General features: G+C 49.5%; 1 protein-coding gene across 3 annotated transcripts in view; it reads right to left on the bottom strand.

Moving 5' to 3' along the window:
- Positions 1–297: 297 nt before the first annotated feature.
- KSR1 (kinase suppressor of ras 1) overlaps positions 298–27,132 on the bottom strand; it is a gene marked incomplete at both ends in the record, with an annotated part of 148,380 nt that continues 121,545 nt past the window's right edge. The window contains 12 exons of one of the 3 annotated variants that reach the window (XM_084239245.1): positions 298–376; positions 2,268–2,348; positions 5,341–5,474; positions 11,571–11,706; positions 12,881–13,012; positions 13,659–13,792; positions 18,173–18,269; positions 20,139–20,518; positions 20,908–20,956; positions 21,723–21,771; positions 24,171–24,212; positions 26,245–26,413. In XM_084239245.1, coding sequence (XP_084095371.1) covers positions 298–376; positions 2,268–2,348; positions 5,341–5,474; positions 11,571–11,706; positions 12,881–13,012; positions 13,659–13,792; positions 18,173–18,269; positions 20,139–20,518; positions 20,908–20,956; positions 21,723–21,771; positions 24,171–24,212; positions 26,245–26,413 — 1,482 coding nt within the window. The remainder of the gene's footprint in view (positions 377–2,267; positions 2,349–5,340; positions 5,475–11,570; positions 11,707–12,880; positions 13,013–13,658; positions 13,793–18,172; positions 18,270–20,138; positions 20,519–20,907; positions 20,957–21,722; positions 21,772–24,170; positions 24,213–26,244; positions 26,414–27,132) is intronic. The other 2 variants (XM_084239246.1, XM_084239247.1) reach the window with 2 other exon arrangements.

The following is a 27,132-nucleotide window of genomic DNA, read 5'->3' as shown; positions in this document are numbered from 1 at the left end:
TGTTTTTATTATTACCTACTGTAAAGCATCAGGTTCCCTCCGCAGAACCACACATGTAAACATTCTCCGTCTTTGGGGACAAGAGGCTGCTGTTGGTATCACTTTAAGAAACAGACACGGTGCCAGCTCCTGGACCCAAGTTTTCCCGGCATAGTCTGAATTTAGGTCTTTTACTCCTGGTTTGCAGCGCTTAGGAGAGTGGCTGATGTTTCAAAGTGTCTTCTTTGTCTTGGTGGTGGTTTGGGTATTTTAGAAATACATTTAAGAAAGAAATCGGCAGAAAAACTGCACGGCCAGCTACATCTTTGGGTTACTGGACTCCAGGACGCCCAAGCCAAACCTTTCAAACCGGGGTACAACTTTGCTGCTGCTAATGCTGCAAAGAGGAACAAAAATAAGGATTATCGCCCTGCTGGTCTTGGTCAGAACAGGTGCCACTAGCTAGGGAGAGGTCAGTTCCAGCAGCTAAGCAGAGGGCCCTGCCCCACGGAGAAGCAGGAATGATGGCAGGGCCACTGGTTTTGCAGAGCTGCTCCTGGTCACGTGTGTCTGTGGGAAAGTGCCTCGGGCACACTCCCCGCTGCAGGGCAGTGGTTTTTTGATCTCCACCCCCAGCGCTTGGCATGTCATGCTTGGCATGCTCATAACTACTGTGGGCTCATCAGGTTTGCCTTCTCCCAGCAGCCTAGGAAAGCTCTGGCTCTGAGCAGAATTGGGGGAGAAGATACCTGCCCCCCACTACAGAGCATGACATCACATTGCCCTGTTGGAAATAGTCCTCAAACACGGGGTATTAGGGCCATCTGAGAAGCCGGCTGACATGTGGATTCAGAACCTGCCTCCAGAGACCCTGACTCAGGTCTTAGGGGCTGGGGAATCTGTACGGGGTGAGCAGTGTTGCTGGGGGTGGCCTGTCAGCCACACCCTTGGCCAATATTTACTTGGGTTCTAGAACTTTCTCTCTATACTGGGCCAGAGTAAAGGGAGTAACTTTCAGGAGGAGGGGACAGAGCTTTGTTTTCATTAGTGTGCCTAGAGACAGGCCGTCCTGCTCCGTTTGCTTTAGGATAAGCCTCTAGCCTGGGCCTCTGAGGATACTGCCCTTCCCAGCTGGTCATCTCTCAGGGCAGCAGGACTGTGATGTCCACCCCCAGCCCAACAGGAGGGGTCTGGCCCTGGGCAGCTCTGAAATCATTCCACTCCTCCCTTGCAGAAGACCCCCCACGGGTTAACCGTAAAGCAGAACCCCCACCCTGTAGTGCCGACATCCCAGTGCACACAGTGGTGGCCTAAGTCTCACCCAGGTGTTAGTAGGGAGATGGGACCACCCAAACAAACCCCAGAGACCCCACAGAAGAAGAACTAGAGAGAAAGACGTCCCGTCCAGGAAGGCAGTTCAAAGGTCTGTTAGGGCCACCCCGGGAGGGCGGTCACTCAGGCACACGCAGGCTGCGCAGAGAGCCGGTTTTAAAAAGAAACAAAGCAAAAGAAGAAGTCTCAGGAGAAGATTGGAGCAGCAGAGATCATGTCCCCTGGGTTAGTGCCCGAGCCTGGGTTTGCATCTGAGCAGAAGTCACAGCAGCACTGGATTGTTGATTAGGAGGAGGAAGCCCCAGGGCATGCAAGGCAGCCAGGCCTACAACCTACAGAGGAGAGACAGGGGAGAGAGCAGTGTCAGAACCCAAGTCTGGGGGGCGGAAGAGGGGGGTAGGGGAGTGGCAGAAGGAAGGGAACTCTCTTTCCCTACAGAGAAAGGAAGTCCCGTCTCTGTTCGAGATGGGCAATAGGGCCAGCTTAGACAATAACCTGGCACAAAGAGTCCCTCCCAGGGCCCCCCACGACAGTCATAGGGTTTATGCAGAGGATGGCCACAGGCCCATGGCCCCTCCTCACTGACAGCATCCCTGACCCCCTAGCTCTAGGCAGTAGCTCACTCCTGCTGCTCACTTCCCTTCCTCCAGCTCTGGCCAAGAGACCTGGGACTCAAAATAAAAGACCCGGGTTCTCTCCCCCAGGGGACTAGCCACTGTCCTCCATGGGGTGCGGACGGAGGCCCTGCCACATGCCGTGGGTCTTCTCTTGGTGTGAGAAATACCAGCTGGAGTGGCCTAGCTGGTGCCACGTCAGCTGTAAGAACGTGCCTTTGGTGCATGGGGATAAAACACACAAACGTGGGACAGCGGGATGTGAAGACAAAACAGGAAGCAGGATGTGCAGAGCGATAACTGCAAACAGGCAGAGAATGAAGGAAATCACAGAAGACACACTATTCCTCCAGAACTGGACAGGAGTTCTTAAAGTCGGGGTGACCATAACGTCCTTTCCCGTAGTAGCGGCTCCGCCAGCGACTGGGAGTGCCAGGTGTGGGCAGAGCGCAGTCCCGCCGGTGATGAAGTCAGAGCCCAGCGCAGGCAGGTGAAGTGGGGTCGCAGGAACCAGGATGGCAGGGAGAGGGGGAGATGACAGACAGCCAGCACATCCGCCACCCCCCGAAAATAAAGCAACAAGGCCAATGAAAAAGAAAAGAGAAAATGAGAATTAGAGGCTGAGCACATACAAATGAAAATCATGAAGAGGAAGCGTGGATGCAGACTTATTGAGGTACGCTAGGCCTCTGCCTGTGAGGTCAGACTTGGTGCTCTAGGCATGAAACAACAACACCTTTGCATAAGAAATGAGAAGGTGGGATGACAGGGTTTTCAGGGAATCCAGAATCTCTCCTCAACATCAGCACCTAGCATAGGCTTGTCTTGTGTGGATGTGAAAACCAGGGCCCAGGTCCTTACATGAGGAGCCCAAGGTCTGACAAACCAGATCCTTGAACTTCCTCCAAATCCAGGAGAACCCCTGGCCCCCAGTCTCTGCCAGGAGAGTTTCTGCTCAAAACCTAGCTCTGAGGACCCTTTTTTAGGGACACTTCCTCAAGCTGCGTGGCAGAGGCCCCACCTCTGCTCCTGCAGAGGGTGTGCCTGTTCCGGCACTCAGCGTGTAAACATTCCCTCATCTGCTTGACTCTAAACTCCACGCTGGGAGAGGCAGGCCTTGGCCTTCTGCCTCCCCAGATGGCAGCAGATACTTGGGAATGGCTGAGCAAAACCCACACATCGAGATGGCAACATCCTATTATGTCCTATTTCACTGGTTCCCAACCCATCTTAAGAGCGTAGTTCTGAATCTAACAATGCATTATAAAATATTGTCTTCCCTAACCCTAGCTGTCATTCCTCCAGACTGTCTCTGCAACTGGCTTAAACCAGCAAAGTCTACCTTCAACAACTTCTCCTACTTCATCCTCTGGCCGGCAACCAGTGTGGGGCCTCCCCTTCTTGCCCCCTGCAGCTTGAAGCCAGTTTGTTTGTTTGCAAGACAAGGGCTGACAAACTACACCTAAACCATATATGGTCAATAAAAGACTGGCAATTTTCAAGAGCTGTACCCTTGTTCCCTTACCTCCCAAAAAACCACACCAGGAAACCACACCACAAATCTAAAATATTTACAATCTGGCCCTAGGAGGAGGCTGCTGCCACGACCCCTGGACAGTAGGTGTGTGATTCAGATGCAGCTTTGCCACCTGCAATTCACACATTAAGAGTGACTTTTGGGCCTCCCCGGTGGCGCAGTGGGTTGAGCGCAGTGCTGTGAGGCTGTCTGCAGCCTCTGCAGTGCGCGTTCAATTCCCGGCCGGTCAGGGAGAAACCCACATGGAGTGGCAGACCTCTCCTGCCTCGCCTGCTGCTCCCCTCAGCAGGGTCTTCGGAGTCTTCGGTCTGTCTGCCTGTTATGCTCCCCGCTCTGTCTCTGGTGAATTCTCTCACCCTCCTGCACCTCTGACCTGTACCCCAGTTCTTGTATAAATAGATAAAATCTTAACAACAACAAAAAAAGAGTGACTTTTATGGGCCTCCCTGGTGGCGCAAGGTAACGTTAAGTCTCAGCACTATGAAGCTATTGGCAGCTACTATAGCATGAGTTCGATCCCTGGCCAGGGAGCTGGCCCACATGGGGCAGCAGACCTCTCCTGACTCACCCGCTGCTCCCCTCAGCAGTGTATTTCAGTCGATCTACCCATTCTGCTCCCCACTCTGTGTCTCTGGTGAATATTCTCACCCCCCACACCTCTGGCCAGTACCCCAGCTCTTGTTTGCATAAATAAAAATCTTTTTTTAAAAAATGGCTTTTGCTTTTCTAAAGAGTTGGGGGATCATGCTCAGCGAAATAAGCCAAAAAGAAAAAGAAAAATACCGGATGGTCTCACTCATAGCAGGAATCTAGAAAACTTAAATAAGGGACCAGGAAAATGAATAACCATAAGATAGTGAAAATCAAAATCAACAAAAAACTATGAACCAGAGACACTTTTAGGGGGGCGGGAGGGGAGGGATTGGGGTCAGAATGGGGGGACTGCAATTGTATGGGGAATATAACAATAAAATTTATTTAAAAAAAAAAAAAAAGAGTTGGGGGATAGTCAGAACTCATAAAAACTACATGAAATCCAAGTTTCAGCATCCAGAAATGGAGCTTTATGAGAGCAGTCTGCCCATTGTCTGTGGCTGTCCCCATGCCAAAGGGCAGAGCTGAGTGGTGGTGACAGACACTGCAAACAGTGGGTGTTTTGGCCTCTCTCTGCTGCTGGGCCCACTGCAAATCCCACTGATGGGTTGCAGCACAAATTCCTAGTGGCCAGCAATGCCTAAAATACTTCCCTTAGTCTTTAAAAGTTGGCCCAGCCCCAATCTTGGTGAAATCCCCACTTTTTAAAGTTGCAGAAACTGAGACCCAGAATAAAGAGGGGTTTCCCCAGATTCCCAAAGAGGGTTCAAGGTGGAGGTCTGTTTTTGGTACAGAGGGGTCAGAGGGGCAAAGAAAGAAGGAACAGGACAGAAATTAGAGAGCTGACAGTGGCCTCCCTGCCCAGTGGAGACCATCCCTGCTCCAAAGGGTGCAAAGGACTGTGTGATTAAACAGAAATGGGGCTGGGCTTCCAGTGTCAAAGCACCACACAGCTGGTGATGTTCCCATGGCAGGCGGCTGGTGTGGGGCTATAAAGCTCTGCCTTGAGTCTGTGCCATTTTAAGTAACAGCCACTGTGTTAGTGAGGTTCTGTACCCATGTGGCTCTGGCTCCCAATTAGCCCTGTCTGGCCCCACCCTAAGCAGAATCTTTTGGTCTAGCAATAGACTGAGCTCAGCAGAGGAGAACTAGTGACTGTGAGTCAACAAAAGGAATCTCTGGGTCATCTTCTTTGTGTATCCCCCGGATTAAAGTTTTGGGCAGAAACAGCTGGCAGTGCCCACTGAGATGCCTGGCCGGTCTGGCTCCCTGAGGGGTACTTACTCGGCAGACTTCCAGAAGTGCCCAGGGTGGGAAAGTCGCCGGTTCAGCTTGGGCAGTTTCTCCAGCATTTCCATCAGCAGCGTGAAGCTAGGCCTCTCCTCTAGGTCGAAAGCCCAGCAGGCAGACAAGATCTCCTGCAAGTAGAGCTGGCATTAGTAGGCATGACAGCTGGCTGGGAGCAGGGAGGGCACTATGCACAGGGTCCCTTCGATGTTCTCAAGGACCCCCCAGTTGGTGGTCCCTGGACATCCTGCAGACGTCAGATGACTGGGGTAGAACAGAGAAATAAGTGATATTCAGAAGCATTTGAAGCTTCCAATCAAAAAGGAGGCACATGGGGCCTCCCTGGTGGCACAGGAGGTTGAGCGCAGTGCTGTGAAGCTGTCTGCAGCCTCTGCGGTGCCAGTTCGATCCCCGCCAGCCTCGGAGCAACCCATATGGTGAGCAGACCTCTCCTGTCTCGCCCGCTGTTCCTCTCAGCAGTGTATTTCATCAATCTGCCTGTTCTGTTCCCTGCTCTGTCTCTGGTGAATCCTCTCACCCTCCTGCGCATCTGGACTGTACCCTGGCTCTTGTATAAATAAAATAAATTAAAAAAAAAAAAAAGGAGGTACATGAACTTGGCCACTCTTTTCCAGACCTTCCTGGAACAACAACAATGAAGTTCAATGATTTCATTAACAGGTAATAAGGAAATCAGAAATGGAATCATTGATTTTTTTATAATGGAAAATTGTTGACAGGTGAAATGTAACACAGAGCTTGAGCCTTGGCCTTAAGGCTCAAGGAAGCTGGGAGAGACGAGCAGGACAAATATAGGGTAGTGGTTGAGAATGAAAAGAACAGATGTCTCAGTTGCCCTTTCTCGAGGTAAAACCTTCTAACACTGGCATTCTGTTGTCTATTCTTAGGATCCATATATACACACACACAGACACACATATAGATACCTATATATTATATATCTATATTTATATCTATCTAGCTATCTATCTCTATATATATCTATACAGACAGCAGACCTATGTGCTTTTGCTTCAGAACTAGGTGTGAGAAAATGGGCCTGCACATACTACCAGGTAGAAAGCACTCATGGGAAAGGGCAGAAAGTGCACATCCATGTACACTCAGAAGCTCAGGTTCTTATTATGAAACATGACTAGACCTCATGAGGTTGCTCGCCATGCCAGGAAAACAAGAGACCAAAGGTGAAGCAATTACAACAACAACTGTGGAGGAAATCATGTGTATGTGTGTGTGTGTGTGTGTGTGTATAGAATCAACTCTATCTGTCAAACAAAAACAGGGTACAACAGAAATCAACAAATAAGCAATATAATATAGTAATATAACTTTTGAAACATCATTAGGTAGAAATACTAGAAGATAAAATCAAGGAAATTCCCCAAATTGTGGACCCAATTTAGATAAGGATTGAAAATATGAAGGTAAAAGACACAGAAGCTCACTTAGAATTCTATCAAACGGGAATTTCCACAAGAGAAAAAGATGCTATAGAATAGGAAACTACCTAAAACATACAAGAAAAATTTCCAGCCATTTTTAAGGAAACAGAAATCTTTAATTGAAAAGGTCCAATTAGGGCCTCCCTGGTGGCTCAAGGGGTTAAGATAATAACCTATAAAGCTAGCTGTAGCCACTGTAGCATGAATTCAGTCCCCAGCCAGGGAGCTACCCACATGGCTCAGCAGACCTCTCCTGCCTCGCCCGCTACTTCCCTCAGCAGTGTATTTCAGTCAGTCTGCCTGTTCTGTTCCCAACTCTGCCTCTGGTGGATCCTCTCACCCCCCACAACTCTGGCCTGTACCCCAGTTCTTGTATGTATAAATAAATCAATCTTTAAAAAAAAAGCCCAATTAAGGGACCTCACTACAAAAAGGAAAAAAAAAAACCGATTCACAGATATATTTTTATGAATATAAAGGATAAAGAGAAGAGTCTAGGTATTTCCAGAAAGAATAAAACAGGATATCTCTAAAGGGTTGAGAATTAGACCAGTGCCACTTTTCTCAAAAACGCACCGGGCACTTTGTAGACAGCTGTGCAAAATCTTTATGGTCTGAGGAACAATTATTATGAATCTAGAATTTACTCCTGGTTTGAGGACAAAATAAAGGCTTTTTTAAGGTATGCAAGGATCCAAATATCTCCTATGCACCCACTGTGAGGCTGTTGCTTCAGATTTCACTCTTAATTTGCTGGAGTGCAAAATGGGAAAGAAATGGGAAGATGAGATACAAGGTATTGTAGCTGATCCAGGAATGAATGAAAAAAAGATAAAAAAAAAAAAAACACAGAAGAATGACAGCTCTGCAGCAGGCCAAAGATTCCATTGATTCAAATGGTAAGAAATGAGTTGGTTCCAAAAAGAACAGAACAGATTCAATAAGATTCAATTCTCCCTGCTATTCAATAAGCAGAATGCAGAAGGAGCAGCAAGACCTCAGGAAAATGGTAATGGTGTTTGTTTCTTTTTTCAACAAGAAAAAAAAAAGAAAGGCAATTAGAAACTACAGGAGAAACCTAAAACTGTATAAGAAAGCTGCATTCCAAACATAAAGCGAACAAAATTGTGCACTTTTAAGTAACTGATAGAATGGAAGAAAGGTAGGAAAAAATGTAACCCAGTGAACAAGTACTTCATCAGCAGCTAATGGCAACTACAATCTATTATAATAATATAGTATACACTATTTATTGTAATCTCACATTTAGCCCTAAGCTATAGATAACATATAGAAGATTTAATTAAACCAGGAGAAAAGGAAGTCAACCTTAACAATTAAAGAGAAAGATGATGGAAGTTGAGCAGGGGAAGGAGCAGGGGGTTGAAGAAGAAGAGTTGATAGAACAAGAAGTAGGTTTTTTGAAGAGTCCTTTCTGGGGCAAGGCACTGCTGATTTTCATTAAGAATCCTGGCCTTCTGATATCTTCCAGTGCATACTAACTCACTGTTTCTGTCTCAACAGATAAAGCAGCACTGGATGGTGAACATTCAGCCATGAGGCTGGAGGGACAGAGAGCGGTGCTCTCCCTGCTTTTGATTATGATTCAAATTTTTTTTCCCCTTTGACCAATACCCATTCCGCCCTCCAACAGCAAAATGTTAAAAAGAGAAACACTGAACAGGAACACAACTCTGCTGAATCAGAAGCAGGCTGCTAGAACATGTTCTTTGTCCCCAATTCCCTACTCCCTAGCCCTAAACCTATTCTTAAAAGGCTTCAAAGCGCCCATAATGCACTCTAAAAAATTCCAATTAATTCAGGACTCTGTGGACTAGAATTATTTGAGGAGCTTTATATAAAAATAAGGAGGTGGAAGGGTAGGCTAAATGGGTAAGGGGGATCGAAAGATACAAACTTCCAGTTATGAAATAAATAAATCCTGAGGATCTAGTGACTATGGCTTGTTGACTATAGCTAATAATACTGTAATGTACATTAGAAAGTTGCCACGAGGGTAGAAGTTCTCATTACAAGAAAAAAGTTTCTAACTATGTGCTATAAAAGAGATTTACTAGACTTACTGTGGTGATGATTTTGCAAATAGTATAAATAGCAAATCATTATGTTGTACATCTGAAACTAATGTTTGCCTGTCAGTTTTATTTTAATTAAAAAAATTAAAATTAAAAAAATTAACTGTGACATTAGTCCTAATCCAGGCCAACTTCTCTGGCAGAATCCCTGTCCTCAGTATTTTTTAAGAAGTTCTTGATGGTTCTGATTTACAACCAGTGTTAAGACCACAGATGGGCTCTATATTCTGTCCCTTTACCTCCTTGAAGACAGCATTTAACACTCAGCTCTGACTATGCACACAGAAAGGGAACTGAGATGGTTGCCAGGAGGGTAACTATTTAATATGACTATTTTTCTTTCTGATATAACAAATACATATACAGGGCCTGTCCTGGTGGCGCAGCGGTTGAGCACTGGGCTGCAAAGCTGCCCGCAGCCTCTGCAGGGCCGGTTCGATCCTGGCCGCTGGCGAGGGTCCCACATGGAGCGCAGACCTCTCCTGCAGCGCCCGCTGCTCCCCCAGCAGTGTATTTCATCAATCTGCCTGTTCTGTTCCCCGCTCTGGCTCTGGTGAATTCTCTCACCCTCCCACGCTTCTGAGTGTACCCATTGCTTGTATAAATAAATAAGTAAATAAATCTTAAAAAAAAATACATATACATACTCTGATTATATAAAATGTCCTGATTAACTTTATTGTAAAAGGTAAAAATTACCTAAATGTCCAACAACAGAGAAGTAGTTACATTATGGTGTAGCCATAGACCAGAAGGATAGACACACTGAAAAGTAAAGATGTGTCAAAGATTCAAGATAAGGAGCATAATAAAAATGCCATGTGGGAAAATAGATTTTTAAAAATCAGCTACATATGACGTTGATTTTGTTGAAGTTATTTTTAAAAATATATTTCTTAAAAAGCATGGAAGGCAATAGCTGCTTCTATTGCCATCTGAGCTGTCCCAACAGCCAGGAGTCCAAACCCTACCCTTTGAGCTCTGGTCTATGGTCAAGAAGGATGAGCCCCACCCTGGTGTTGCATGGGTTAAAGACAGCACTATCAAGTTATTGCCAGCCACTGCAGCACAAGTTCGATCCCCGGCCGGCTAGGGAGCAACCCACATGGCGCAGCAGACCTCTCCTGACTCACCTGCTGAGCCCCTCAGTGGATCCTCCTGTTCTGCTCCCCACTCTTTCTGTTGAATCCTCTCACCCCTCACACCTCTGGCTTACACCCCAGTTCTTGCATGCATGCATGCATAAATATTAAAAAAAGAAGAAGATGAAGATGAAGAAGAAGAAGAAGGACGAGCCCCAGAGCACCTGGCGGGCACTCATCACCCACCCCAAGAAGAGCCATGTAGGCGTTCTCCTGTGGGGATACCAGACAAGCAGATGAGAGGGACGCTGAGAAGTAAAGCACATCACCTACAATGTCATTAATGAGCCTTCCATTAATGCCCTGCATGCTTGCTGCCAGCCAAAGGAGAAAATGTTAGGATCTATTGAGATCTTGAGGAAGGTGAGGTTGAAATCCTCCCCGAGTCTGTCTCAGAGCTTGCAGGTGTGATCCTGCCAACACCGCTCACAACAAGAAACACGCAGCCCAGCTAGACCTTAACCTGACAAGTACCAGGGGCTTGTCCAGACACTTTCATTGCCGCCTAGGTACTGTTTATCTATTACAAGGAGACTGATATACTGCAATGCAGAGAAATTATTCGGTCTCATGCCTTTCGGCATTTTGAAAAGAAATTTTGTTGTGGCAATTGATTTGCTCTTTTTTTAAAAATTTTATTTATTTATTTATACAAGCACTGGGTACAGTCAGAAGCGCAGGAAGGTGAGAGAATTCACCAGAGCCAGAGCAAGGAGCAGGGCAGGCAGAAGGACCTAAGTACCCTGCTGAGGGGAGCAGCAGGCGGCAGGAGAGGTCTGCGCGCCATGTGGGACCCTCGCCTGGTGGCCAGGGATCGAACTGGCGCTGCCGAGGCTGCAGGCAGCTTCACAACCCAACGCTCAACTGCTGCGCCACCGGGGAGGCCCCCAATTGATTTGTTCTTGAAGGACTGAGAAAACCATTATGGAGAGAAGGATCTGATGCTATCACCCTAGTGTTTGTACTTTGCAAAATGATTACCTACTTTGATGTAAGTTACACATGGGGCTTTAGTCTTTTTTTCATCTCGCAACTCAATTAAAGCCATTATTTTAATTTCCTTCCAGATTTTTTTTTTTTTTACATAAAAAGTGAACAATGGGTGGCTTCCCTGGTGGTACAGGGTTAAAGTCTCAGCACTCTGAAGCTATCACCAGTCACTGTGGCATGAGTTTGATCCCCAGCCAGGGAGCTGACCCATAGGGCTCAGCAGACCTTTCCTGTCTCACCCACTGCTCCCCTCAGCAGTGTATTTCAGTAGATTTGACTTTTCTGCTTCTCACTCTGTCTCTGTCTCACCCCCTGCACCTTTGGCCTACACCCCAGTTCTTGTATGTATGAAAAAAAAAATCTTTAAAAAAAAAAGTGAACAGTGGGGTGATAAAGAACATGGCTTTTAAGCTGCAGCAAAGGGGCCTGCCTGGCACAAACCTGCATCTCAGGTGAGTGACCGCAGGGCAGCTGTGTTGTTTGCCCTGTCCCACCCTGAAGCCCTATTCCTTCTCCAAGAGCAGGTGGCTACTCACGGTGACTTCTTTCCCCAGGCTGACAGACGCCAGAACACGCTTCATTCCCTCTCCACTTCCAATCTGCCAGATCAAGGCCTCTGCTGCTTGGTTCTTAAAAGGCCAGTCTCTTGCTTGCAGCTCATACCAAACAGTCCTGTGGAGGCAGACCCAGCACACCACCTGAGCTCCTGGATTGCTCCCAGCTCATGCGCAGGAGCCCCTGGAGCTGCAATGCCAGGAGCCCAGCCAAAGAATCCAGCGTCTGTCTCTCGGCCTTCCCCACAGCCAGGTTCCAGGGAATGCTGTGATGGCATCCTGGTAGCTCCTCCAGGTGCTAGTGGGACTCTGAGGCCCTGTCCTCCCCTCTTGGAGTTGAGCTTCCACTTTCCAGTGACACAAAGTCTGGGGCAGTGAGGCTCTAAGGAAAGCCTTGCAGGTCATTCTGAGCAGAACATGAACACCAGCTCCCCACTTTCTTGCTTCAAGTTCCTGGTACAACTGTTAAAGCCAGTGGGCCTGATGCCTTTGTCCAAGACTGTTTGAACAGGAAGAGAAACACCAAGTCCAGTGCCTGGCACACGTGGTGCTTGGGAAATGATGCAGGTAAACGTCAGGGGAAGGAAAGAACACCCCAGAGGGAAGATACTGGGAGGTTACAGGGCAGCTGCAGGCGAGGCCTTCCTCAGCCTCTGCCAGGACCTTCATCTTTCTTAACCTTCGCCCTTCTCTGTTAGACCCACACAGCCCACGCAGGGGCCACTCGCCAGATGGGGCGATAAAGCAGCTGACAGGGGGCAAGTGGAACCCAGATGTCCTGTCAATGTGAACTACACACCAGACTTTGAAAACTCTGTAGGTTAAATTATCTCATTAGTTTTGATCACATGCTGAAATGATAGTATTTCAGATATACTGAAGTAAATATTAAAATTGATTTCACATTTTTTCTTTTTAATGTGGTTAAGAGAAAGCTTTATCTATTTGGTTCATGTTGTATTTCCATATTTTGATTTTTCTTTTGGTTAGTTTTGGAGGCTGGCTGGCAGGATACCCATTCTCCCAGAGGAACAGTTCTCTAAACTCGGGTGGATGTCCTCAGCGGGCAGTGAGGCTGACCCCCAAAGTTAGGCATTTTATACAATTAACTAATTAGCTCCCATGAAACAATTCCTCTGGGGAGGTGCCATTATTCTCCCCATTTTACAGGTGAGGAAAGAAAAGGTCAAGCAGCAGAGCCAGGGTTCAAAGTCTGCCTGCCCCAGTGGCCAGCAGGGCCCTCTTTTCTGGCCACTTTGTCCCAGGAGGAGGGATACCGGGGGCCTGCTCACCCAAACGCATAGACGTCAGCAGCTTTGGAGAATGGCAGCTGATCCTCGTCCTTCCCAGGGGTCATCTCACGCACGATCTCAGGGGCCAAGTAGCACAGCCAGTCATGTGACAGCTTCAGCTGGTTTTCACGCCTGGAGGGCAAGAAGCCAGGGCAAGGGCACAGGCCTTTCAGCTGGCAGCAAGGAGGCCGCCTGGCACACATCTGCCCTGGGGACCCACATGCCACCCACCACCCACATACCACCCATCGCCAAGAAGGCAGAATGTAGATTCTGCACTTGCAAAAGCACCAATGCTTTGTGGGAATGCCACCAAAGGCGACCACCAGGTTTTCCTAGGAGAGGAAGCCAAGATGGATAATGGCAAGGAGTTGCACTCTCCTGTCTCCATGCAGGAAATCACATCTGCCTGTGGGCCTCACAACTCAGCTGGGGCTGTCATTCTTCTGGGGATCCCTGAGATTCTGGGGGATGTGAACCCTGGTCTCCTGCCCAAGTCAGTGAGCACACAGGGCAAGTGTGAGCAAGGGGACCCAAAGTCCCTGGGGATCTGCCTATGAAGCAAGAGCTATGACAGACCTACGTGGCACTCAAAGCTGATTCTGGACCAGAACCACAGGATAGGCCCAAAGCAAACCTGGGTTTTCCTACAGGGAGGGCTACCCCTCAGGAGTACAAGGCAAGAGTACTTGTACACCAGACCTCGGTGGGACCTCAAGGCCCACCCAGCACCATCCAGGTCCTCCCCATTCTGTTCAGCCACCCAAGGCCAACTCACCGTCCCTCTCGGACCACACCCGATATCCCGAACAGCCCAAAGTCTGTGATGACCACTTTGCCATTGTCGTAGAAGACATTCTTGGATTTAAGATCTTTGTGCACGATGCCCTTGGCATGTAGATACCCCATGCCCTGGAAGACAGCGAGTCTCATGTCAGGGTGTGACGTTAGATTTATAGGAAATTACAGACGTTTGGTCATTCAGATGACCAAAATATATTTCTTGCACCTATTTTTTGTCACCCCCCAAAAGTCTTGGGATGTCCTAAGTGTTGAGAATATTAAAGATGTCTTTTTTTTTTTTTTTTTTTAGGATTTATCCATTTATTTACACAAGAACTGGGGTACAGGCCAGATGCGTGGGAGGGTGAGAGGATGCATTGGAGACAGAGCGGGGAATAGAACGGGCAGACTGACGAAATACACTGCTGAGGGGAGCAGTGGGCATGACAGGAGAGGTCTGCCGCGCCATGTGGGACCCTCCCAGGCTGGCGGGGATGGAACCAGCACTGCAGAGGCTGCGGACAGCTTCACAGAGTGGCACTCAACCTCCTGCGCCACCAGGGGAGGACCTAAAGATGTCTTTTGCTAAGTTAATGATGGTAACTTCTAGAAAATACTTAAGAATGGGGGCAGGTTGCCATGGAAACCAACAATGGAAACCTCCAGTCCCACCCCACATCCACTGATGCGTTCAATCACCAGTGGCCAAGAAGTTAATCAATCATGCCTATGTAATAAAGCCTTCATAAGAGCACCAAGGAGAAGTTGCATCCCCACTGGGGGACCATTGTGCTTCCACATGCCATTGTGCCAAACCCCAAGCTTCATAAGGACAGAACCTCCTTTGTTCCAAGACCCTATGGTGATTTATTTCCTTTAGTGTCCTTTGTAATAAATTGGTGATCTTGTGAGCAGATGGGTTTCCTGAGTTCTGTGTGCCATTCTAGCAGATTAATCAAACCATACTACTTGGGTGTCCTGGGAATCTCTGATTTATAGCCAGTTGGTCAGAAGCACAAATAATTCATCGGGGCTTGCAATGGGACCTGAAGTTTGAGGAGATCATCAAGAGAACCTCCCTCCATCTGTAGCTGATTGCACAGAACCACCTGGGTCTCATAACCAATGTCTGAATTGGGGGTGTGTTGAGATGGAACCCTTAACTTAGGGGATAAGATACTATCTCCAGGGAGCAGAATTGAGTTGAAGTCTCAGATATCCTGTGGGTGCCTGAGAATTGCCTGTTGGTGTGGAGAGGCCTACCCACATACCTGCCTTGGAAATTGGTCTCAGGACACCAACACCACAGCAGGGGAGGGAAATGAATGACAATGACTAACTTGAATCCAGGCACCCAGCTGGATGTCTTACCTCGATTCATTCTTCCCCTCATTCAGTCTTCACACTCCTATGCTGTACCATGGTATTCACTTTACAGATGAGGAAACCAAGTTGCTTGCCCCAGATCACACATACTTGAGATCAGCAATGATCTAACCCCAGGTCAGTCTGTGCTCTTTGTACTCTGACATGCTGCCCAGCATCCACTTGCTGTTTGGAGATGGAGTGATGTATGCAGAGGTGAAGGACAGGGAATACATAAAGAAAGGTGACCCCATAGAGGATCTGGGGTTGCTATCAGGCATTTGCACAGTTGGCCTCTCCTCTCAGGCTAGGCAAGAGTTTGGCTGGGGAAACTAAGAGTAGTCCCCACAAAGTGTCCCCAAGTTCAAGTGGTCCCAATATCTATGTGGTGGAAGTGAAACCGAGATCAGTTTGTTCTTAGACTCCTAAACCACACAAAACCTATCTAACTCCCCTTAGAATGCTTGTTTGAACTTGGCTCTGGCCTCACTCCTGCATGGCACCTCAGGATCTGGCTGCTGGTGGCTCTTGCTGGCCCAGGAGGCTGAGTGGGAAAGGGGTCCAGCCTGCATCTTAGAGGACAGGAATCGTGGTGGGTAGAGTCTCAGCTTGGAAGTGGGGGATCTACTCGTGCCTGGGCCAAATGCTGGCAGTGGGAGGCAGCACGGCGATGCTTGTGAAGATGACAGGAACATGCAGAAGTAATTGATCGTAAGCTGCTTTTCAATCAGCCAGAACCAAGAAACTGCTAAGGTGGAAGCAAAATTACTCCAAAAAACCTCTTCAGATGGGTCAATTTGAATCTAACCAATCAAACTCTGCCAACCTCAAAACTTCCTCATTCCAACTTTCTTTTTTCTCTCTTCCTCTGCTTCCATAAAACCAAGCTTAGCCCCATATCAGTGACAGATTTGAGCCTCACCTCCTGTCTCTTTGTAGACTCACAGAAGCTCTTTTTTTTTTTTTTGTCTCTTTGTAGACTCATGAGAAGATCTTTTTTTTTCCTTCAAAGTCTGCTCATCGTCTTGGATTATACATGCGGTAGGCAGCAAGCCCTTTGCTCAGTAACAAGAATCCTGGACCAAGACTGAAATCTGGGGCCTGAGCTCCATCTCAGGAGCCAAACAGAGCCAAAGACCACACCTTGGGTTGTAAAGGAACCAGCTCGGTGACTGAGAAGAAGTCATTGTACCTCTCTTGTTTATGAAACAGGTGGATGGCCTCAAAAAGCCAGTTCAGAGAGACAAGATTTAAAGGACCCAGATCTGGCACACAAACCCTTCTCCTTTCCCATGATCTCAGTGTTTCCAGCATTACCCACAGAATTCCTCTAATCAAAGACCAAAGTAACAGAGATAATTACAAAAGGAAGGGGCTTCAAAGTTCCCAACAGATGAACGAAGGAAGGAGACAGTTTTCCAGGAGGACAGAAACCAAATAAGCCAGAACAGAGGCAGCTTCCAACTCTGCAGCTCTGAAAAGCTTGGAGTAACTTTTCTCTTCTGCCTGCGAGTCTCAGAAGCTCATTGGTCATGACTCAGCCATGTTCTGATAATAAAGAGGGAAAACAGGGCCTTCCTTGGTGGCGCAGGCAGTTGAACGCCGCGCTGTGCAGCTGTTCACAGCCTCTGCAGTGCCGGTTCGATCCCGGCTGGCCAGCATGGGTCCCACACGGTGCAGCAGACCTCTCCTGTCTCGCCCGCTGCTCCCCTCAGCAGTGTATTTCGTCAGTTTGCCTGTTCTGTTCCCCACTCTGTCTCTGGTGAATCCTCTCACCCCCCCCCCCATCTCTGGCCTGTATCCGGTTCTTGTATAAATAAATAAATAAATCTTAAAAAAAAAATAAAGAGGGAAAACAGTTTGGGGAAAAGGTGCAAAGGAAGAGACAAAGGGAATAAGGCCAGCAAGTTTGGGGACAACACGAAGTAGGTAATACTCTGCAGCTCCCTCCACCTTCTCTGAAATGAGGCAGGTGGCAAATGGAGGCAGAAAGTGATATCTGGGTTTGGGACTTCACACCTTGAGCTCACGAGTTTAGCTAGATGGAAATGACACATGAAGTCTTGGTTTATCTACAAAAGTCATCGTGGCTTTTATCATTGTGGCTTCTCCTTCCTGAAAACACACCAAAAATGGATAGAAGAAGTGGGGGAAATACAAAAAAAAGGATAGGAGGTGGGAGACAAGGAAACAGAACAACAAAAAAGGGGCAAAAACTTGGTGGGCGCTGAAACAGAAAGTTTTCAAAAAACACAAAAACAAGAAAAGAAGAGGCCTACCCAGAAGCATTCTCTTTTTTTGTTTGGCCTCTCTGTTGCTCAACGAAAGCAAGAAGGAAACTCTTATTTAATTACTTAAGAAAAGGTGAAAGGAAAGAAAAGGCTGCCTGAGTCTATCTAGAGAAACATAGACTTGGAAACTGAAGGCAGAAAGGGTACTTTCACGCCCTGTAGTAGAGCCCTTCCCAATCTCCACCCACCCCCCCATCTTTTTTTGTTAAAGATTTATGCATACAAGAGCAGGGGTACAGGCCAGAGGTGTGGGGAGGGTGAGAGGATTCACCAGAGACAGAGTGGGGAGCAGAACAGGCAGATCTACTGAAATACACTGCTGAGGGGCGCAGTTGGCAAAAAAGGAGAGGTCTGCTGCACCCTGTGGGTAGCTCTGGGTAGCTCTCTGGCCAGGGATTGAACTTGTGCTGCAGTGGCTAGGGATTGCTTCACAGTGCTGAGACTTAAGCCCTTGTGCCACCAGGGATGTCCCACCCCCATCAATTGTAACAGACTCTCACCAAGCACCCCCAGGCCCAAAGCTGCCCCAGGTCTGAGCATTTTCTCCTGGCACCTATCCAAATAGGGTGATTAAACTCTTATCCCCATTTCACAGGGGAGAAATCCCTCCCCAAATGATCTACCCAAAGATGGGCAGCATGACCAGGATCCAAACTCCGCCTGTGTGTCTTTAAAACTTGCCACGTGCCTCACTCATTTCATCAACACTGCCTGAGTGTCCAGCTCCCACTGGACAAGACAGGGCAGAGGGTTAAAGAGACAGGGTCCCACCCTTGTGGTGCCTGGTGAGAGGCACCACAGAGCAGCCACCACCACCCCTACATAGGCTGACAAAGCAGGGTCTCCCCTTCACCTTGATGATCTCCTGAGCGATCTGCCTGGTCTTGTTGATGTCCAGAGATATCTTGGGGTCCCTCACGAACGAGTGCAATGTCCGCCCCTTGCAGAAGCTGTGGAGAATGGTGGGGTCAGGCAGGGGTCTGGGGCCAGTGCAGCCCAAGCCCGCCCTCCCTGGAACAGAGTTTGGGCTATTTGGAGCCACCCACCCTCGGTGGGTCAAGGCAGGGCTATTTGGAGCCACCCACCCTCGGTGGGTCAAGGCAGGACTATGCCCACTCACTCTGACAGGAAGAATGTGACCTTCTATGATCAGGCAACATCAAGGGTCCAGAGCTCCTCATGATCATTTTCTCATCACAGCATCTTATGACAATTAAGGAATGCACAAGGAGGGAGACAGGGCGGGGGTGGCTGTCAAGGGCGTCAGAGTGATACTGGTTAAGGAGCTTGAGTTTTCGGGTCTCAAACTACACTGGCTCCTGAAACCAGGGTGAAGACAGGAGAGCAAGAATGTGTGACTCAATCCCAATTCAGGGAGAAGGGGACTTAAATTCCGCTCTGGGGGCTAGTTCTTAATCTCCTAGGAGCTAAGTTTCTGGGAGCTACAGGGACTTTGAGACTGGGCCAGGGGTCTGGAAGGCGGGCTGCTGGATTCCTTCACTGTGTCCCAGTTCCCTCGGTATGTTGTAAACCATGTTAAAGTTTTGGTTAGTCAATGTTTGCTACTTTTTGTATTCCCTTTAAGCAGCCCAAATCTCTTATGAAAGGTCTCAGTGGATGAGAGAGAGAAGGGAGGATGGCTGGATGGACAGTGGTTGTGGCCGGGGTCCTGGGGGGCCCCAGCTAAAGCAACCACAGCGACTTTCCCTGAAGCTCCACAGGGTTGTGCTGTGGGCTGGTGACCCACACCAAGGGTGGGTGTTCTGGTTACTGGTTCTTTCTCACAAAGAAATAAAATAGAGGTTAATTTTTACTTAGTAAACTCAGTTTGAGAAGAAAGAAAGGTTTCAAAGTACAGAGTCTGGTTACAGGGAACTTCATCAGAACATCAACAAGGGTGCTCTTGGCTCTATGTCAACCCTTAAATTTCCTCAGTTGCCTTATACTGCTCTTTTTGATTTCAAAAGCAAATACCAAAGAACTTTTTTCATGGTATGGACAGTGTTTCGGTTTCACACCCCCAGGTTTCTGGGTGGGCAGACACTAGCAAACGGAGGGTGGAGGGGTAAACCCAACGCATTGGAGCTGAAAGGGACAACATGCCCCTCAAGGTCACATACACACTCACAGAAGCTCACGTTCACTAGGATAGTGTCTGGCGGAAGGATTGGGTTAAATTAGGGGACAGCCAGGAAGTGGCTGGAGACAGAACCCAGAACACAGGGTATGAGGCTTTCCCGATGCCCCACCACTTCCAGGGAGAACACACTGGCAGTCTGACATCAGCTGTGTGTGAGCATTTACACCACAGGAACTGATAGGAGCTACCAATCAGTGCTCTGGGGCTGGTTATTAAACTCTTGCCAGCCACCAGGGCTTCCAGGCCCTGCTGGGAACCCTGTGCAGACCTCAGGCCTTCATTGGAATGAAGGCAGCGTGGGGTAAACCACTGTGACATTTGCTGTGTATTTTCGCAAAGGAATATGTAATTTAAAATATGTCAGTATATGGAAACTTTTTAAAAAATAATGCGAGGAATGATAAGGCACGATTTGTAGCAGCCACCTTTTGGGACTGGTGCCCAGTTGAGGGAGAGAACACTGTTTTTTCACTCTGTAATTTTCTAGAACATCTGCATTTTCTCAAAGAGGTTTCACTAATTTTTTTAATGTCAATGGGTTCTGTGAGGGGGAAATGGTTGTCTTCTTTCTGTTTCTCTACATTAAAACTTGCAGTGCCTCCAGGTGCCCACACAAATAACAGCCTGGGAAGGGGGAGGCTGAGGTGGCAACCCCTGTGAGGGCCGGGGGCCAGCTTACCTGGTGATGATGGCCAGGTGGGGGGGGTTCATGCAGGCTCCCATGAAGAGCACCACGTTCTCGTGCCGGGTCTGCCGGTAGTTCATCACCTCTTTCTTGAACAGCTTCAGGTGGTCCTGGTTGTGGCCATCCATCTCCAGCATGCGGATGGCCACCTCACCGTGCCAGCGGCCTCGGTGCACTCGACCCCAGCGGCCCTGACCAATGGGCTCACCCAGCTCCACCTGCTCAAAGGGGATGTCCCACTCCTGCAGGTACACGCTGGTCTGGCTGGCCTTGCGAGAGATGGGGCCCCGCCAGGGCCGGCGGGAGCTCGGCAAGTCGTCCACCTCGTCCTCGTCATCTTCCACCTCTGACTTGGCAGCCTCTGGCTCCTCGGCCTGGAAGGAGAGGGGAAGGAATAGAGAAAGGCAGCAGATCTGGGCTCAGCCAACTTCTCTTCCCCTCTCTAGGCCTTCAACCAGACAAAGGAGGAAAGAGGCACAAAATCAGGAGGCCACATCCCAGTTCTGCCCTGGCTGGGCAGACAGGTAAACACCAGACAGATCACTTAGTGCCTGTGCCTCCATGTCCTCAGCCACAACACATGGCGGTTGGCCCAGCTTTCCTCATTGTTCTTCCTCCCTTGTTCACCTGCTGCAGCGGGCACCTGGGAGCCAGGGCCCAGGGCTCACACACACACCCCAGGCCCAACATGGGTTAGGGAGGCGGGAGATGGGGAGAAGGAAGCCATCAGGCATGGCTCATCACCTCTTTCTTGAACACTCACCTCCACTTCATGATCCTCCAACATGTCTGCTTTTGTCTGGTCATCAAGCCTAAGAGTAAACAGTTTGTCAAGGAGACCCTGAGGATGGGTCACCAGGCCTGGATCCTTACTTTGACCTGCCTGGCTGTGAGAAAGGCAGTAGGATGCAGTGGAAACAGCAGGACCAGGCTTTGCTAACCTTGGCCTTCTCCAGACCATCTGAGTGGGTGGGAGAGGGGGGTGGGCAGTAACCACCAAGGCCCCTTCACAGTTGTTGCCAGTTGGGGTTCTGTGGACACACACAGCACTTGGAACTCAAGAGCCTCACGGTTGAAAACTGGCTGTGTCAACTCCGAGCTGTGTGACCTTATATAATTTCTTAACCTCTCTGGGCTAGTGTCCTCTCTGGACACTGATGATGACACTTTAATAGCTACTTCACTGAGCTGAGGACTGTACTGAGGGATGTGAACCCAGCACTGAGCCGGGCCTCCCACAGAGAAAGGGTTCCCTAGACAGCAGCTGTTTTAAAGATGGTCTCTCTAACTCTGAATGGCCTTTGCCCACACACCCTGGGACACAAGCTCCCTCTTGGTTCATATACAGACCCACCCAATGCTGACTCCACTGACAGAAGGCAAATAAACCCTTCTGGCTGGGCTCACTGGGCCAGAGGATGAATTAGTTCAAGGACTTTCCCAACTGGCTTCCCAATACATGGCCGTGTCTAGAGATGGGAGCCAGAAATATAAAGGTGGTGTGGGAGGTGTTCAGGCCTGTGTGCCTAGCTTTAACGGAGCCCACGGAGGAGAAGGACACGGCACTGAGGTGCTTACCGGGTACTGTCTGCCGCTTCGGGCGCTGCCTGCGGAAATGCTGAAATGTCTGGAAGGAACAAAAGGCAGATGCAAAGATGAGACCAGCTTCCCACTCCAAGGACAGAGAGCGTGTAAAGCCAGCCACGTGGGAAGCGGTCCCTCCCCTGAGTAGCCCTTACAGAGCTGCACGTGTGTCCTCTCCAGGCCTCTTCCACTGGGGCCAATATGCACTTTTCCTAAACTCAGCACCATCGTGGCCTGTCCCGCCTTGTTATGCTTGTCCCAAAAGGGGCTTCTCAGTTAACACCATTCCTCTGTGGGCAAACTGCTCCAACACCAGCAATCAAACTGGGCTAATTGTTACCAGACACCAGATCCCGCTGTCCGCAGGTGAAGAAGGTACAGACTGCTGCACTCAGGCCAGCAGAGTCTGCAGGCAGGGGATACCAGGTGCCTGGCTCAGCTGCTGGGAATTCTGGGGGGAGCCAGGGCCCTGCCCCCAGGGTTTCTGGGTTTGGGTCCCTGGTGGGACCTCGGGGCAGAGGAATTCACAGTTCACACACCCGAGCATCTGGGGCTGACCCTGGGGAGCATGAGTTTTTCCTACTTTGAGCACTGAAAGTCCCGTATCTGGGCACCCCAGACTGACAGTCACTCCAGCATGGAACCCACATGTGACAGGTGAGACCCTCCAAAGCTGCTTCTGCTGCTAGGCTCTTTCTGATCTCTGCATCCCTTCTCATTGAACTCAGGGAGGCTGCTGGCACCACACTCTCTCTCCTCTGTTTTCAGCAAAAGGAGAGAGATTGGAGGTGGCAGTGGCTAAAGCTATCAGTGGCCTCTCCCTGCCTCCCAGGACAAAAAGCCTCCCCACTAAGCACCCCTCACCCTGCCTTGGGGTACTCTCCAAGACTATGCTAAAGTCACCTGAGCCAGAGGATTGCCATACCTTGGACCTCACAGACTTGGAGAAGCTGAGAGAGGCTGTAGGCTTCTTGTCGGGGAAATGCACACGTGCACCCAATATTCTGTGCACAATCTCTGAGGAGGTCTGGGTGCTGACTGCCTCTGCTGAGGCCTCCCCCAGCACCACCAGATTTCCAGGGGCAGCCTGACATTTTACTCATTCAACACTGCGCCAAGGTTTCCATAGAAGAGAAACACATGCATGGGGGTGGGGGTGGAGAGTAGGGGTTCCAGGAAAAACAGGACCCCAGCAGGGAGAGCAAAATGTCTCTGGAGCCGCATACTTTCCTCCACCATTAAGAGTGCAATTTGCATTCTGCTCTAAAATGTGTCCATGTTTGTTTTAAATATGTGTCCATGTTTGTTTTAAATATGTATTTCCCTTCCCCTCTCCTCCCGGCATATTTTTACTCCAAGATGGAACCTTCTGGAAGAAGGGCCATGCTTTCTCAATGCTTTTGGGTACTCCTCTGTATACCACCCTGTAACATATAGCTAGTAACCAGGGATGATCTTGGAGGGGAATTGTTGAAATAGTTGAAATCACAGAGGCAGCTCAGGGAGGCCCAGCAGCACAGCTCCCAGGCTCCTGACCCCTGTTGGCCTGCACACCTGGACAAAGCCAGATGGCTGGTCCTATCAGGACTTAGAAATGCTCTCAAGTCATTCCCCTAATGGATCTGGGGAACAGAGAAGCCTGGAGTAACCAAAATACCACAACTTCTAGATAAGCCTGTTTAACCCAGGAAAAAAAAACAACTAATGAGTGTTTTTTTTTTTTTTTAATACAGACCCTTCATATGGCTAAATCAAGAATTGGAAAGTTGTGGATTATTTATATTAATTGTCACCTGCAGCTAGAGAAATAATTACTAATCTTACAAACTCCTCATGAGCAGGAATATGGTAAAATGCAAAGTTTGGCATACAGTAGGTGTGCAAGACAATTTTTGTGGACGGGTATGGAAGAAACTGTCTTGTTGGGTTTAAAGTTTTTTCCTTTAAACTTTGTACACGAAGGCAGCATTTCCAATAACAGCCAGCAGATGGCGCTGCGCATCAAGCTTGGAAAGGCGTAGTCCACTAAATGAAGCCAGAAGACTTTCCCAAATCAGCTTCCCCTTGTGTAACATGGGCTAGTAATAGTCTCTTTGTCATTATGTAGGGGATGATATTGTGAGAGCAAAATATCAGCAAAAAATTCTCTCCCCATATTCTGCAAACCAGGTTTCTGCTACCTTGTTGCTGTGTGACTCTGGACAAATTGCCTGCCGTCTCTGTGCAAGAGTCTGGACACCAACTTCGGTGTACTTCTTGCCTCTGTCCCTGTGAGAGACTCAAGGCTGCTCATCCTTCCCCATCCCTGCCCAGTCCCAACTGCTCTCAGTAGGTGGGTATGAGACTTAAATACCTCCAGAGTGCTCAGGGGAAGGGGCCCTGATGGGCTACACTGAGGGGGTCATGGCAAGGGAGGTTAGTGGAACCATGCAAAGGACTCACCTGGAAAGATAAACTGCTGTCTATGATGAATGAAGTAGGTAGCTTTAAACAGAAGAGGAGGTGAGTCACACACAGAACAGCAAACCCAGCGAGGGAGGAGGGGGCACAAGCATGGGCTTTGGAGAGAGAAAGGGGTCTTGTGTATGTGGCTGGGGCCACCCCACCCGCCCTGCTTCAGGAAGGCCTGGCCAGGGTGGGCTGATCCACAGGAAAGAGAAAAAGAGCTGGAGGACATGGGCGCTGGCAGCATCCCAGTCCCTGAGGCTACCCTGCGGCAGAACCCTGGACGGTTCCGTTCACCTCCCATCCCCACTTGTCTGCTGTGAAATGTGCGCGAGCCCAGGAGAGCAACATTCAGGGGAGAGAAAAACAGTGAATCTGAATGACAGTGCTGTGTGCAGAGAATGGCCTCCCCCTTGGCCCCACATTCACTCACAGGTGTTGAGGCTTCCGTGACTTCACCTCACCATCGCCCCCCAAAAAACCTCTCTCTAAGGGTATAGAAGGGGACACACTAGGGATCTGGACTCTGGCACCAATTGCTTCTAACCCCAGCTCTGCCCCTTTTAAGGTTCTGGGACCCCGAGAGTGGGCTAATCACTCACACTGTAAAGTAGGGGTACAAATAACCTTTTCCCAGGCTTATCCTCAAAGAAAATGAAGTGCTCCTGCACAGTACAGAGTTCATGTGGGAAGAGTTCATTCCCCGGGCTAGTGCCACGCCTGCTCACGGCATTGCTGAGGCCAGAGAGATAACAGACCCTGGGGAGGGGAGGACTCTGAGCAGGGGACAAGGAGGCCCGCCTAGGACATCAGGGAAAGCCAAGACGCTTTGGCTGACAGCACAGAAAGGACTTTTTCTATGGCTGTTGTTTTTCAAACAGGCTCTTCCTTTTAGAAAAACTTAAACTTAAGAGGTTAATGAAAAGGTTCAGTTTCAGGGCATAATAAGGACAACAGAACAGGAGAAGAGGTTAATCAAATGGGCCATCGCCCAGTTGCAGGCGGGGGAGCAGTGGGGTGTGCTCAGATGATGCATTAGTGTCAGAAGAGCTCCAGCTGGGTATGTGTTAGGGCAAAGGGACAGGCAAAAGAAAAAAAAGATTCTTACAAAATCTCAGTCTCTGAGCACCCTGAAAAGAAGTCCTTAGAACCCTGGTGAGAGCAGGGGTCCCCTGGCACAGGCAGAACTGTGCCTCTGTTCTCCAGATCTGGAGCCCCAGCGGCCCATGACAGGCGGGGCCTGAGCTGGACTGCATGGGCTGGAGCTGGCAGCGGGCCTGGGCCTGGAGCAAACTGGGGCATCCCAACCACGCCTCCCTCCGGGCTGCCAACTAACAAACCGAGATGGCCCCACTCTGTCCCTTGGAGAAGCTGACACCCCAGGCTTGGCCAAGAGGTGGGGGGGATCCTGGCCTACAGGCCCCAGGACAGCCAGAGCTATGGTGACATCAGAGGTCAGCTCCAGCTCAGGTCCGCTCCAGCACACGCTCCCCAGTGGATTCAGCATCCTCACTACACAATGGGGAAAATCTAATTCCAACTTCACGTGGGCTCTTGCTTACGGAAAAGAGAACAAAAGCTTCCCTTATTTAAGTAGCTTGTCCAGGTCACAGAGCAGGTGAGCATCAGAGTCTCAGAGTCCCTCTCCCAGGTCTTCTGGACTGCCTCAGTTCCCAGCCATGCCTGCTCAGAAGTCAGCCCTGAGCAAAGAATAGCCAGAAGAGCCACCCCGAGCCCAGGAGGGCAGCCTGGGATTATGTCAAGAACCAGGCTTTATGTTAGACAGACCCGGCTTTGATCCTGGCTGTGCCACTCACAGGCTGAGGAAAGGGAGGCAAGCCACGTCTCTCGGAAACTCAGGGTCTCCATCTGAACAATGGGTGAAGTGACCTCTCCGTCAGAGATGTTACCAGGTTTGACTAGGGTCACGTTCTTGAGCTTGGCACAGCACCTGGCTCCCAGCAAGTGCTCTGGGTGGCAGCGGTGTTTGACCTTGAGCCGCCTGGGATGTGCAGAGAGGGGACATCAGATCTCATGCCTGAGTGCAAGAAAAAGCCCAAAGGTGTGGTACCTGGGAAGTTGAACCTGCTGTCCCTCTGGCCGGGTGAGGGGTTGGGGGGCGTGGTGGCACTGGGAGGGTTAGACGATGCCGGGAAGGGCGCAGGCGAGGAGGGCGTGGAGGACGTGGTGGAGGATGGGTTGCTGCTGGAATCCAGGTGGTTCATGGCTGAAGGGTGCTCCTGCGGGGCCAGAGACATGAGACACGGGCAGGGCCTGTCACACCCCTCACCTATCAAAGGTGAGGTCAGCCGATGTGCTGACATTTCACCCATCTAATCTTTGAGGGAGGGATGGCACGGAGTCCCTCACCTCGATGGCCCTCCCCCAGAGGACTCCTGCACATCTTTCCCACTTCAGCTCAAATGTATTTTCCTCCCAGAAGCCTGCCCCGAGCCCAGGCTGGGACCATACTCCTCTTTATCCTCCCATAACTCCCAGCACTTCTCTGGGCACCTGAACTATGCTGGGCTAGTACAGGCATAGGGATGCTTTAACGATGTTCCCCCGCACACGTATCCTGTGAGAGCAGGGAACCCCCCTCCCCTTGCTGTCACACACCCAGTGGCTGGCCCCGAGCCCAGCACACATAGTAGGGTCCTGTAAAGAACTAAATTCAACCTCCTACAAATGCCTCTTTAGTCTTTAGTTCACAGGGCATACCTAGTCAATATTCCCGCCCCTCTTTTGCAGACCTGCTGGCTAGGTCCACTTGGTGGTTTGGGCCCTAGCAAGGCCATAGGAGTTACCCGAAAGAGGGCTGTGGGGAGCTGGGTCTATACTGGGTGGGGCCCCAGAGCTGACCAACGCTTTCCAGACACCAATTTTTCAGCATGTGTGGAGGTCTCCTTGTTAAAAACTTGGGACCAAGTTGTATTAAGTGCAAAGTTCAACAGTTTTC

This window comes from Talpa europaea, assembly GCF_964194135.1.
Source record: "Talpa europaea genome assembly, chromosome: 7".
NCBI lineage: Eukaryota > Metazoa > Chordata > Mammalia > Eulipotyphla > Talpidae > Talpa > Talpa europaea.
The sequence above is the reverse complement of the archived record's forward strand: the minus strand, read 5'-3'. Positions and strand labels throughout refer to the sequence as shown.